Genomic DNA, 13,815 nt, shown 5'->3' with positions numbered 1-13,815 from the left:
TTTGCTACTTTTTTTTTTTTTTTTTTTTTTTTTGCTTATTTTTTATTAACAGGATTTTTTTGTTTCTCCGCGAGTCCGTGGTGGCAGCTGTGCGGTGGCCCGGCGCCCGGGCTCTCTGCAGGCCGCCCCCGCGCCCCGGGGCAGGTGCGGCCGCAGCCGGAGCAGGCGCCGGGGGGCCCGAGGGGCGCCGAGGTCGAGGCCGGGGCGGGCGCGGGGCGCGGGGCGCAGGGCGCGGGGCGGAGGGCGCAGGGCGGAGGGCGCAGGGCGCAGGGAGGGCGCGGGCCGGGCGAGCAGCGGGCGCGGAGGGGGCGCGGGGCGGACGCGGGCGTCACAGGCCCAGGGCGGCGGCGTGCTTTTTGGCTTTCAGTCTGAGATCGGCGATGCTCGAGTTCTTGCTGGTGGTCTTGGCGGCGGCGGCGGCGGCCACCACGGAGGCGGCGGAGGCCGAGTCGGCGGCCAGGGTGGCCAGCGGCAGTCCGAAGGGCGGCGCCGGGAACATCATGTAGGGCGCGTGCGCGGCCAGGTGCGGGTGCAGGTGGTGGTGCGCGTGCGCCACGGCGCTGTCCAGCTGCAGCTGCGCCTGAACCTGAAAGGACAAGGGCGTCACGTTGCAATGACTATCCTAGGGTGACAACAGAATAGAAACAGAGCATTAACGGCGTCCAGCTCGGCGAGGCGGGGGGCTGGGGCAGGGGACTGCAAAGGGGAGTCTGCTCGACCCCCCGAGTCTGTGGCTGAATCTGGGGCGCCCCGGGGACACTCGGGAGCGCCAGAGGCTCTGCGACCCGATCAGCAGGAATGTGCCCCCCCTCCCCCGGGGGTCGGGCCCAACAACCCCGCAGGGTGGGAAAGCGTCACCCTCCTCGGAATTACAAAGCTAATCTGGAAAGGCTCTCTGGAGGCGGAGGCCGAGGCGAGGCCGGTGCGCACCTCTTACCCATCATAAAGCACTGAAGCACTAACAAGCAACCTGTGAAACTTTTCCTCCACACTTGGGGGAAAGTACTGCACCTTCATCACAACTGGCATAATTGTCGGCACTTGTAAACTTTACTGTTGTAGCAACTGGCCTCGTTATAAAGCAGATGTTAAAATGCAGATTCCGGTTCCCGGAGGTCTGCACTGGGACCTCAGGTTCTGCATTTCTAAGAGTCTCCCAGTGGTGGCTGCTGCTGCTGCTGCTGCTGCTGCAAGGCCTGCAGATCACTTTCTGAGTACGGAGGGGCTCCTTTCAAGATCCCACTCTGTCTCTGCAATCATGCTCTCTTGCTTCAAAAGCCTAGCATAGGGATGCTAGCTAGAGTCATGTGGTGCCAAGAGAGCTAAGATCTCCCCAACAGTAACCATCAATACATGGGTACAGCCAGGTGCCTCCCCAGTCCAGGGTGCTGCCAACTGAGAGCTAATTCGTGACTTCACAGCCCTACCAAGCAGGGGTCCCGGCTGAGGATGCGGAAGGTCAGGCGCTGGTTGGGCAAAGATTGCGCCCTTAGGCTTGAAGAGCAGGGGCGTTTTGAGCACTGGGATTTCCCAGGATTAAATCATTGCTGCAGGCTGTCCTTTTAAAATGTAGTCTTAAAGGTTTCTTTATGCCAAAGAAAGGGATTGCAGAGGCAGGGCATCCCTGGGAAGACCAAGGCTTCCCTCTCTACTAGAGATGAAGCTTTGTTTGCAGAGACAGCTTTAAAAAAATCAAGTCTGAGTTGAAGTACCTTTATTTATTTACTTTTCTTCTGCCAGAGACATTTAATGTGACTAAGAGGTAAGGAATACCTAGAAAAATATTTAGAAAGTTGCCTTAGAAAACACCTTAGGACTAACCTCTCTGTATTGGATCTGACAAAATCTTAATCAAAAGGCTTTTCCTTTCCCTCCCCAAGAGCAATCTTTAGTGCATTTTTAAAGGACCAGTTGCTGGCCTCCGGCCTCTGCACGTTTCCCAGGAGGACAGAAAGGACTAGGCATGTAGGCCCTTGACATTTTATAGGTTTTCAAAGGGGAGTAGGTTCACTGCATCACCTCAAAATTATTCTTTAACCGCATGGGCACCAACATTGGGGCTCAGAGAGAGGGTATATTCAACAATTCAATCAAACATCGAGGTCTTTTTACAAGTACAAACTGGTTGAAATTGGGCTATACTTGCCTGTTGAAATGGCATCCTTAAAGCACCTACGTTGACATAGGGTGCAACTCTACAAGCTTCAAACTGGCTGGCAGCCCCTATGAGAACACCTGTAAAAAAAGGGGGGGGGGGGACAAAACACAATAATGTTAGGTTAATATTTCCAGCGTGGCTTTTCAGGGTTCTAAATGATACCAAGATAGAACTAATTCATTTGAATCGGACTATTATGGACTATGCCATAATTAAAATAAACGCAATTTACTCCCAAACTTTTGGACTCTCATTAACTGCCTCAGAGCAGATTTTAAATAGAGACCATCCTTATCTCTCAGAGTTTCTTTTCGACTTTGTATAACAATGTTACCCAATTCTCTTTTTGCTTAGAATATCAGATGTTCTTTGAGAAACATACCTTTATGGAGTTGATTTTCTTGTTTTCTACATTTAGCTCGTCGATTTTGAAACCAAACCTACAAATTGGAAAAAAAAAAAAAAAAACCCTAGCTGTTATGAACTCAAACATTTTCTTTTAATTACCAGACTACAATGAAAAAACATTAGTGTTTTAGGCAAAGATTGAGAGACACAGCACGCAATTTTTGAATTTGAAAAAATCACTCTCAATTTCCAAAGTGAAATAATGCAAACGAATGACAAAAATAGGTTTCACAGAGTTTTGCAAGATAAATTGTTTCTTGATAAATTACTATTAGTCCTGGTTTCATCTTTCTACATTATGGAGTCCCCAAGGCCTAAAACTCTCCCTGATACCTGATACCAAAGTGATAATGGGTTTAGATGTTTGCCCAGTAAGACCTGAGAAGAATGTGCTCATTAATAGCCTGTAATATTAATTAGCTTCATCTTCAAGAAAAACCAAACACCAAAGCAAATAGTGACTCTGTTTTTTTTTGGGGGGGGGCGGGAGATAAGAGTGGGGGAAGAGGTAATTAGTGCCATAAAAGCCTCACTACAAAGAAGTTTAGAATTTCTCTGTTCCTCTGTGCAGCAGAGTATAACACAGTAGCAGAATAATTGTGCCATTATCATGATAATCTAACTTGCTTCTATAGAAAAAAATCCACTGCTTACAGTTAGGGTAGTAGAAAATAACCCTAAAATTTAAATAAAAGTATGAAAAAATAAAGACCAGCAACAAAGTTCACTTCTTATGAGAAAAAAACAAAAAACAAAAAACAAACCCCACCAATATTCTGTGAAAAGGGGAAGGTATGAATCAAGTAACTCCTGGATAATGTCTTTTCCCAGATATTACCTTCTTAAATAAACTTGCCAACTTTTAGAGGCAGTATGACAGATTTTTAAAAAATTCATGTAAAGCTTGCTTTTACGCTCCAATCATACAGCATTATGTTCCAATAACACAGCATATTGACTGATTCACAAATTAAGGTCTGAAAAAAACTATAAAAGAAAAATACTGCTTCAGAGCTTTTCCTTGTTTTTGAAAGCAAGTGTCATAGTCCATGTAAATCTTCAAAAATTCCCCTGCCATTTAGTGTAATAGAAGGGTAGATTTCATGCCAGGGTGGCATCCTTTGTGTAACTCACATGGCCTGAGGCTTCTTGCCTCTTTTTTCCCCTAGAAGAGTTGGAACTGAGATACTAATGCTCATAACTGTAATAATTATCATCATGTCTTTAAGGGGTTGCTGAGCCTCTAGAGATTTCAGTACACACAGCAAAGCAGGAGAGGCTTAAAAAGGAAGAGCGGAGCCTTCTATTGATGGCTGTGATGACCAAGGCAGCCTATTATTACTTTTCCCCTTCAACGTGACTGCTCTGTTTTTGTCCTGATCCTATTACAAGATGCGGGGAAGCCCCATAAGAATTGCATAGTTTGCTGCAGATGGTGGTCTCTGCGCCCAGAGACCCCGGGAGTATCTGTTACAGTGATACTTTGTAACAGCTGCAGATGTTCAGGCCTAAAACTGCTCCATGTGTTCAAACAAATAATGACCATCATTTTCTCCTATTTTATTATTTGGGCGGAAATACAGTCTGAAACATTTAAATGTTTTCTCCAGAAAACTAGAAGGATATGTATGCACGTATGTATATAATTTTCTACCTTGAATGCTCCCAAAGCCTATTGCTGTGATTTCTACCCCCACAATCAGTAAAAAAAGAAAACAAACCCCAAAACAACAACAACAACAACAACAACAACAAAACCCCTGCTCCAATCCTAAGTTCATCACGTATGGCACTTGTTGGGTGTTGGACTTTGGGAATGTCAATCTTAAGATATGTGAGTTGTTTTAAAATCAAGTTTCTGTAGGTTCAGGTTTGCTGCCTCGGTTACGGGTACGTGAGGGAACAAAGAGTGACCAAAATGCATTTATTTCTCTACTGTTTTACACACAGTTTGAGATCGACTGCTAACGGCAAACTGTAAATTTCCACACTTAACAGTTGCTAATTTTCTTTATAGTCTGTACATCTATAAACCTAATTGGCATATCCGCTTGGCAACCCTAGACCCCGGGGCAGGCCCTCAAGGAAAACCAACTCAGGCGAACAAAATATTCGTTGTAACTTTTAAGGCATCCAGAAGATAAAACGTTTTCTGTGGGATTTTTTTTTAAGGCTTATAAAAGTAGGCCCATTAGGATTAAACCACATTAAAGGCATCGTAAGGCGAGGGGGGGGTGGTGTGGTTTATAGAAACTCTGGGAGCAAGCCCAGCACAGCTTTCTTCTGCTGGGAACATATGTTGGGATAGGGTGGGGGGTAGGCTACGAGACCAAGATTTACTTTGCAAAATAAGACCTCTAGTAAGAACATCCCTTCCCTTCTCACCTCACTCCAGACGCCTGCGCCCGGGCCCTGGGTGTGTGTCTCCCAGCCTGGCTGCCTCTCTAACCCCACGCGTGCCCCTCCTCCACCCCCGGGCCCTGCCGTGACCTCCTCGCAGCTGGATACCTGCACGCGGGCCTCGGACAGCCCCAGCCGCTGGCTCAGTTCCTCGCGCATGAAAGCGTCCGGGTAGTGGGTCTCATCAAAAAGCCTCTCCAGTTCGTTGAGTTGTTCCAGAGTGAAATTGGTCCGACTTCGCCTCTGCTTGATTTTGGTCTGGCCTTCGTCCTCCATCCCTTTCGCATCCTCCTTGCGCTCCTTCAGCTCCGGGGACACTGGAGGGGGCACCACGCATAGAGAGCCACGCGTGTGGCCACGTGCGCGCACACACACACACACACACACACACACGGACAAAAACAACACAGCAAAGCCTGTTACCAGATTTGTCTCCAAAAAAAAAAAAAAAAAGGATGGAGGATCCTGCCCCCTCCCGGAGTTCCCGTCCAGTCCGGCGCCCTGCCCCGGGGAAGAGCATCCCGGGGATGCCCGGCCGCCCGCTCCGCACCTGCAGCCCCGCTCCCCGCGCTCCCCGCTGCCCCCCTCGGGCCCACGCAGCCCCCGGCCCCGGCGCAGGGCGCGGCCAGGCGGTGCCCGGGGCCCTGGGCAGGCTGGGGGGCGCCCCGCCGTCCCTCTCCAACTCGCGTCTCTAATTTAGGGACGCCTGGGCCCCAGGGGCGCGGCTGCAGAGCGCGCCCCGGTGCCGAGCGGCGCAGGGGCCGAGCCCGCGGAAGGCCCGCGCCAGGCCCCGCGCCCGAGCCGAGGCGCCCACGCCACGCCGGCGGCCGGAGGGCGAGCGCGGAGCAGCGGCGTCGGGAGGCGCGCGCGGCCGGCGGCCTCCGGGCTCCCCCGCTCCCGCCCCATCGGAAAGGCAGCAAGCCTCGACCCTAAATGCTCGAACCCACGGAGATCAACAGGTTCAAGCGGAACACTGGTGATCCTTGGTTTCTATTGGTTGCTCTAAGCCTTTTCATGCATCCAGCAGCTCGGTTGTTTAATAAAATATGCATTTTTTTTTTCCTGCTCTGGGTTTGCAGCATCCGTAGCTACTTTACTGTCCTTCCTCCTCCTCCTCCCTTGAAAAGCAGGAGCTCTGCGACTGTGAGCGTACAGAGTCACCCGAGGGATGCAGGGGGGCCATACAGAGATGGATAGATAGATACAGGCCAAGGGGCAGTGGTCAGGGGAGCCCGCATCAGCATAAGCTGCCCTCTGGAACATTCATCCTTTGCGCCTGAGTCGGAGCCTTGGGTTTTTAAGGTGCCAAAGCTGAGTTTGGATAGTCGAGGCTGTTTGCGGTTCTTCCTAGCCCAGGATCCCGATCAGCATGGGTGTTAAGGATCATTTCTGGAAGAGCCGGCCTGCAGAGAAATGGATACTTGTCCTGAGCTTGGAAATCGGCAATCCCAGGACTGCGTCTGCTCGGGCTCAGACCTTCACCGCCACGCGGTGGGCTGGTGCGCCCAAGGCCTGGAGCTGTGCACTCAGGCCGGGAGGCCGCACTGGGCTGCCTGACAGCTGGGCCATCATTTTCCAAATTTAGGAGGAGGGACCTGCTGCCTGGTCTGGGGGGGTGTGTGTGTGTGTGTGTGTAAAAAAGAGTCTCCAGATTCCAGCCCAGTCTAGCATTCTAGCTCCGGTGATCTTAAGTCTTGCCCGCATTTCTTGTACTCAGAGTTCGTTTTCCCGCACATTTGTCCTTCCACCGGGGAGGAGACAACATAGCAAACATCAGGAGCCAAGTTCACAAAATATCTCCACTGATACGGTAATGAAATTTAAACATGAAAACACACCCTTCGGATTCTACCAAAGAGATGAGAAGGCTTTGTCTATTTCTTGTCATCCACAGTGGATGCCTCTCAAACTTTTGGAGCTTCAAAGAGAAGGATGTCCGCATCTCCACTTGATTAACAGACTTAATACAATCTCTATTTCGCCCCCAAATTTCCATTTATCGGCCTAAACAGGAACAGACCGTGTTATAAACAACTTAATTGCCCGCTTAAATATGTGATTCTACGCATGTCACATATTTTCCTAATTGGAAAAATATGGCAGCACACCAGTTACTGCAGGCACCAAGTGCCAAATTAATTTTATTGTTGAACTCTTCCGAATCGGTACAGGACGCTGCGCTGTTTAGATAAAGGCCATTTCCTAACACTTTGCTGGCAGCAAAGGATGCCTCACCGCCCCCTCCCCCTTCACCCCCCACCAAAATAATAATAATAATAATAATGAATCGAAAACAGCAAAAAAAAAAAAAAAAAAGAGTGAGTAGTCAATGATTCGAACCAGAGATAGAATCGTGCAAATATCGAAAAAGCAACCAAAAATAAATAAATAAATGAAAGGAGCGTAACGCGCCTCGCGAAGGGAAACAGCCTCGCCTGCCTCGGCCTGGCGCAAAGAGAAGGAGAAGTTTCCACCTCCAAGGTGCGGGCGCCGGGGATTCGGGGAGTTGCTGGGGATGTGGCGGCGGCCGCGACCCGGGCGCAGGGGTGAAGGGGGCCCCGCGCTCCCGCTGCTCCGCGTCTCAGGCCTAGGCGAGGGGCGCCCCCGCCGCTGCCCCCGCCGCTGCCCCCGCCGCCCGCGCGGGGCCGGCCTGGCCCGGGAGCCCGAGTCGGGGCGCAGCGCCCCCGCGGCCCCGCGCGCCCCCGCCCGCCCCGCGCGCCCTCCCCGCGCCCTCGGGCCGCGCTCCCCGGGGTGGGGTGGGTGGGGGCGGGGGCGGGGGCGGGTGGGGGTCGGGGCGGCGGGCAGGGGCGCAGGCCGTTACCCTCCGTGAGCCGCGGGCTGCCCGGCTCCCGGCTCCTCTCGGCGGCGCCCATGTCCAGCTCCCGGACGGGAGAGCGCCCTCCTCCAGCGCCGCCGCCCGCTCCTCCTCCTCCCGCGCCTCCTCCGCCTCCTCCGCCTCCGCCTCCGCCTCCTCCGCCGCCGCCTCCGCCGGCCGCCCGGACTGCGGGGCTGCTGCGCTCGTCGCGGCCCGGCTCGGCGCAGCCCGTCGGCTCCTTGGCCCCGCGCAGCGGCCCGCTCTCCAGCACCTCCCGGTACGTGATCGCCTCCTTCTTCTCCTTCACTTTCTGGTCGAACGACTTGGAGACGAACGCCGTGAGCTCCTCCATCGCCGCGGACGCCGGCCCGCCCCGCTCGCAGCCTCTCCCAGCCGAGCCCCGCTCGTTTTTTTCCTTCTTCTTTTTTTACTGCTCCAGCCCCCCCAATAATAACACATCAATGGGGCAGGGGGTGGGGGAGGAGCCGGCGGAGGAGGAGGAGGGGGAGGAGGAGGAGGAGGAGGAGGGGGAGGGGGAGGAAGGAGAAGAAGAAAAAGAAGAGAAGCGAGAAGAAAGAGGAGGAGAAGTAGGAGGAAAAGAAGTAGGAAGAGGAGGAGGAGGAGGAGGAGGAGGAGGAGGAGGAAGAGGGAAGGGGCGGGCGCCGCCGGAGGGAAATGGGAACTGATGCTCCCCCGCCGGAGCGCGCTTGTTGGAGGTGAAGATCTTGGACAATTCTTCCTGCCGAGAGTTCAGCTCCGACAGCGACGCCGCGCTTCAAGTCTCACTATTTATACTTGGCAAAGGCGGCCCCTTGTTCTGAGCCGATCACCTCCCCTCCGCGACTCGGAGGGAGCCCCTGCCCGGGAGGCGCCGCACCAGTACCTGCGGGTGGGGGAGGGGAGGGGAGGGGGGAGGGGGAGGAGGGAGGGGAGAGGGGGAGAGGGCCGGGCCGGTCCCGGGCCGCCCGGGTCGTCGGGGAGCCTGGGCCGCCTGCGCTCCGGGCCACTAATCCGGCGTGGACGAGAATCCCTAATTAATTTAATTAGGCGCGGATTTTGCGTCGGTGTCACGATTCAATTAAACACCCGGGAGCGGGACCTGCCCCGCCGGGGCGTGGCCTGCAGGACGCGGAGCAGCGCGCGGCGGCGGGGCCCGGGCGGGCGCCCCGACCGCGACCGCGACCCCGACCGCGACCCCGCGGCCCGGCCCAGCCCCGCGGCCCAGCCCGGCCCGGCCCCGCACCTGCGCTCGCAAGCCCGCCCCGAGCCGCGGTCCTCTCCGGCTTCCCAGGCCCGCGGCGGCTCCGAGCCGAGCCCGAGCTGCGCCCCCCGGGGAGGTCGAGCCAACCCCACGCCTCGCGCCCCGGACCCCAAGTCCCCGCCTCCGCCGCCGGCCGAGCTGCTGCCCCCCGACCGGCTCCATCCTGCAGCGCTCCCCGAGTGCCCGGGCCAGGACGCTTCGACTTCGCGCCCTCCCCGAGGCCCCGGGATCCCGACCCCCTTTCCCTTGCAGTTCCCTGCGCGCGGACCCCTCCCGCGGCTAACGACGGGAGCCCCTCTTTAGCATCCTCGGAACATTCTAGTTGATTTCCTAATCTTGAAACGCAAGTGATGATCCCTCTTTGAGTTTGGAAAAAAAAAAAATTCGTCTTAAGTTTATGCCCCATCTCATTTTACTTATCAACTGGACTGTTCAACAAGAGGGTCACCGGGAGAAAGGTTTCTCTCTCTCTCTGTGTGTGTGTGTCAAAAACACAATTTAAAATTCTATTCCTGGACTATTTTCATCGAAACAGTTTGTTGTATGGAAGGAGCATCTGTATTACTGAGTCATTTGTGCAGGACGAAGCTGGCTGTGGGCAGTGTGGCCGTCCATACGTATCTCACACGAGAATATTTACATAGGGAAGTTATAATTCCTTGAGTCTGTGAACAAATATATCTGAATCTTCACGTTGGTTTGGGGGACATTTTCAAGTAGTGTCAAGATTAATGCAGGTTTTCCTCTGATGTTGAAGGCAACTTGTTCATCTTCTTGGACCGGATTCGCTCAGTGAAAATAAAAGCAATTACAGAACTTTGATAGGTATATGGTCTGCCCCTCCATTAAGGCGTGAACACAAAGTTAACAGATAATTTGAGAACTATCATCAAAGCAACTTGAATCATTTGTAAAAAAGGGAAAACAATTATAACTTAATATATTACTGGTTCTACAATAAATACAGAGGCTATACGTATCTTTATCATACTCTCCTACTCTTCAGGTTAAAATGTTCACATTTAGTGAATTTAAGGAAAATGAAAGTCATACATTTTAGAAATGTAACTTTGCCCTTTTTTTCTTTTAAATTCTGAAGCTATCTTCTGTTCTTCTTGGAACATTTTTTTTTTTTTTGCTGTTTTTGGAGAAATAATTAAGATCTTTCCACTAGCAACAGCTTTTAGGTATTAATGAATTACACGACTGCTTGCTTCTGTTTGATCACACCACAGAAGAGACTCAAATACGTTTTTCAAGTTATATGAATTTAGAAACATGATCTTACACTTGGTTTTGGTTAACTACTGTAACCACTTCAATTCTGATATTATCAGAGGGGAGTAGCCATACAACTTTAATCCTTTATGAAAATCCATTTTTAAGGTTATTTAGCAGAATGACCAGTAATGGGGTCAACTAAATGGATGTGGTGCTCAAAGAGCTCCGAAACTGAGGTGTTAAATACATATTCACAAACAGCTCCAACATACCTACTGTTAGAAGTCTGGCGAGGGATCAGGAGACTCACTAGCTACTTTTTTAAATTCCATCTACTGAGGTGGAGGGAAAGATGACCACTTTAATCAGGGAAGGCTCAGACACAATTGTCCTGTAATTCACACCAAATAGATTTTCCCATAGATTTTCCTGGCACATTGGCTTTTTGTATATATTTAGCAATAGTGGTGTTGATATCCTCTGGGGCTGTGAGAAATCTGCAGTGTCTCACCATAGATTCCCACTGGCCTAAGGGAAGTTTAGTTAAAAAAAAATAAACAGCAAGGTCTTAATATAACAATAAATGCTCATAAAGTTGTGATGATGCTGTTTCATTATATAAAAAAAATATTTTCTGGAGACACGATATTTCCAAATGTAGTTTTGGTAAAAAAAAAAAAACAAAAAAAACAAAAACAAAAAAACAACATTGAATAAAGTTCAGTTGACAGCCTGCAGACAGATACACGGGTTCCAATAAAACTCAGGACCCCAAGGGGCGCCCCGGCTCTTGGATTATTTAAAACAAACATGTTGTGTAGTAGTTATTTAACACTGGTTGTTTTAAGATACAGTCATTTATAGGAAATGTATTGGTGGAGGTGGTTTTCGGCCTCTCAGCCCGTCCGCGGGGGACTGCAGCGCGGCATCCGTCAGTGGCTGTGAGTCGGTCCCCACCCGAGACCCGAACCCAGGCCAAGGGTGGGTTCACCTGCTCTCCGTGCCTTACACATAAATGATGTAAATAGGAGCCACAGGAAATGCCGAATCGCTGTAATTCCTATTGCTCTAAATAACAACCCAAACCCTCTACCGTTTAATTTCTCCTCCAGGACAAACCCCGTTTCCCAGCCTCCGGCCCGCCTCTTCCCAGTGCTGCACCAACCCCTTAACTTTAATGGGAGAAACTAATTTGCGCCCAACCAGGGCACGCCCCCCACCTTCAGGGGCGGTAGAGACACCGCTTCTAATGCATTTTTTATTTATTTATTTATTTTTTTGCAAATGAATCATTGCACTTTGATCCCACACGACTCTACAGACGCTCCCGGGACTTACTCTCGTTGGCCCGGGTTCCCCCTCCCCCTCCCCCGGGAGCCAATTTTGCTACGCGTGGGGTCTCAGACGTAACTTCCTACGGTGCACATTTGTTTGCTGGTTATCTAAGATGATAACGACGGTGCCTCGGGCCGTGACACTCTAAGGTCTCCGCCTTTATTGCTCTTCGGGAACCAGAAACCCAAAGACGCGGGCGCGCACACCCAGCACCAAACAACAACAACAACAGCAAATTGGCGGCGCGGCCATCGACGCCCTCGGCGCTCCTCGGAGTCCTGGCCGCCCGTATCGATGCGCTCGGCGGTCGGCTGCGGCCGCCTGGCGCTGGAACCAGGAAGGCGGTGCGCTTAAACTGAAGCGAGCGCGGAGCCCGGCGGCGGCGCCCGGATTGGAAGGGGCGATTCTCGGTTTGTGGCGCTTGCGAGTCAGCGGGAGGCGCGAGGCCGAAGGCCGCGACCCAGGTGATGCCCGCGCCGGCGGCCGGAGACGCGGCGCGGCCGGGCGCGGGCTTCCGAGGCCCGGCCCCGGCGGGAGGCGGCGCGGGGTGGGGGCGGGGCGGCGGCCGCGGGCCGAGCGGGGCGGCGCAGTGCGCATGCGTGCGGCACCTGGCGCCCGCCGCCCCCTGGGGCCCCGGCCCGGCCTGCGCGGGGGGGCGGGGGCGCGCGGGGGCGCGCGGGGGCGGGGCCGCCGGTGCACGCGGCTGCAGGCCTCGGGCTCGGCCCTGGGCGCGGGGAGGGTCCAGCCGCGCCCTCCCTGCCCTCCCTGCCCTCGGCGTGCACCGACCCCCGCGTGCTCCATCCCTCGCCTAGGTAGGAGGCGGCGGCGGAGGCGGCAGCCGGTGCACCCCTTCCTTGCCCCTCTTGCTGCGCTGCCCTCTTCGCTCCCGGGCCGCGTTCCCTGCTGGCCCCCCTGCCCCGGGAAAGGTCGCGCGGGGTGACACCGGCTGAACTTCTTTGACATACAAATATACTCGCCCTAACCGCTCCATTTCCTCGGCTTCGGGGTTTGTGGCCTTGGCCTCCTAGGACCACCCCTAAGGGCTGCTCCCCCCCCCCCCACACTCTGTGTACTTGGGTGAGAGGTCACGATGCGCCGTCCCTGCAGGTTGCTGACTCACCATGTGGGGTCCGCCGTAACCTACTCGCCGCCCCAGGGGTCATGCATATCGCATCACGTATGTACTACATGGATGGACACTGGAAGCCTGAATTTTTCTCTTGGTGTTGAGGTTTTAAGAATGAGCACTAACCTGTTAGTTTCAGCTGCCTAGGTATTTTGCATAAATCAAATGCAATTTGCAGTTACAAAGAGTATTCCAGATGCCATCTCTGCACGCAGACCTAAAAAGCTCTTAAGTGAAGGGGATATGCAGAATTCTCAGGTTTAAAGGTTTGGACGCTTAGGACAGGTGCAACCTTCTGGGGAAACTGGGTATCCCCTCTTAGCCTCAGAGCCTGTAAATACGCACTTTTTTTTTTTTCAGGCAGAGGAGGTTTCCAGCTAAGGGGTAACACTTTGCTCCTGTTATGTTCTTCAGTAAGACAGCTAAATAGGTTTGAAATAGGAAAAAGTAAAAAAGGCAGCTGGTACCTATTGATGGGCCTTACCAGTTCCACCAGCCTTAGCCAAGAGTTGTGTTAGGAGTTGGAAAACTTCTGTAATGGTACTGTAATGGTACAGAAGATGTATAGGTGTATTTTCTGCTTTTATATTCAAACCGTTGGAAGAAATTCTTAGGACTGATCATGCATTTTTTTTTTTTTTAAGATTTTATTTATTTATTCACGAGAGACACACAGAGAGGGAGAAGCAGGCTTCATGCAGGGAGCCTGACATCCCTGGTCTCCAGGATCAGGCCCTGGGCTGAAGGCGGTGCTAAACTGCTGAGCTTCCCCGGGCCGCCCTTGATCATGCTTTTTATAAAAAGAGATGCTAGTCTACAAAATTTTTAGTTAGCATAGAACTGTTTTTGATAATTCGGTATCTCTTGAATTTTGCCCCAGTCCTCTTACTGCTTTTTCATGGTTCTGACTTATTTGTGGATTTGCTTCCTATGCTTCCTATACTTCCTATACCATAGTTGGTATTTTATTTTATTTTACTTTTAAAAATATTTTATTTATTTATTTATTCATGAGAGACATAGAGAGAGGCAGAGACACAGGCAGAGGGAAAAGCAGGCTCCATGCAGGGAGCCTGACATGGGACTCAATC

At 52.5% G+C, this 13,815-nt stretch overlaps 2 protein-coding genes across 2 annotated transcripts in view; one reads left to right on the top strand and one right to left on the bottom strand.

Annotated features, from left to right (window-relative positions):
- Positions 1-254: 254 nt before the first annotated feature.
- Positions 255-8,666, bottom strand: SHOX2 (SHOX homeobox 2). The gene is made up of 5 exons (XM_077864575.1): positions 7,788-8,666; positions 5,075-5,283; positions 2,541-2,598; positions 2,147-2,235; positions 255-586 (listed from the first exon to the last, which is right to left on the bottom strand). The coding sequence occupies exons 1-5, from the start codon at positions 8,131-8,133 to the stop codon at positions 329-331; spliced, it is 960 nt and encodes a 319-aa protein (XP_077720701.1). The 5' UTR covers positions 8,134-8,666; the 3' UTR covers positions 255-328.
- Positions 8,667-11,303: 2,637 nt separating this feature from the next.
- RSRC1 (arginine and serine rich coiled-coil 1) overlaps positions 11,304-13,815 on the top strand; it is a 398,032-nt gene continuing 395,520 nt past the window's right edge. Inside the window, exons 1-2 of the mRNA XM_077864534.1 lie at positions 11,304-11,316; positions 11,748-12,062. Of these exons, the coding sequence (XP_077720660.1) occupies positions 11,304-11,316; positions 11,748-12,062 (328 nt within the window). The remainder of the gene's footprint in view (positions 11,317-11,747; positions 12,063-13,815) is intronic.

The sequence above is a fragment of the Canis aureus genome, chromosome 22 (assembly GCF_053574225.1).
Source record: "Canis aureus isolate CA01 chromosome 22, VMU_Caureus_v.1.0, whole genome shotgun sequence".
Classification (NCBI taxonomy): domain Eukaryota; kingdom Metazoa; phylum Chordata; class Mammalia; order Carnivora; family Canidae; genus Canis; species Canis aureus.
This window is presented reverse-complemented; position numbering and strand designations above follow the sequence as displayed.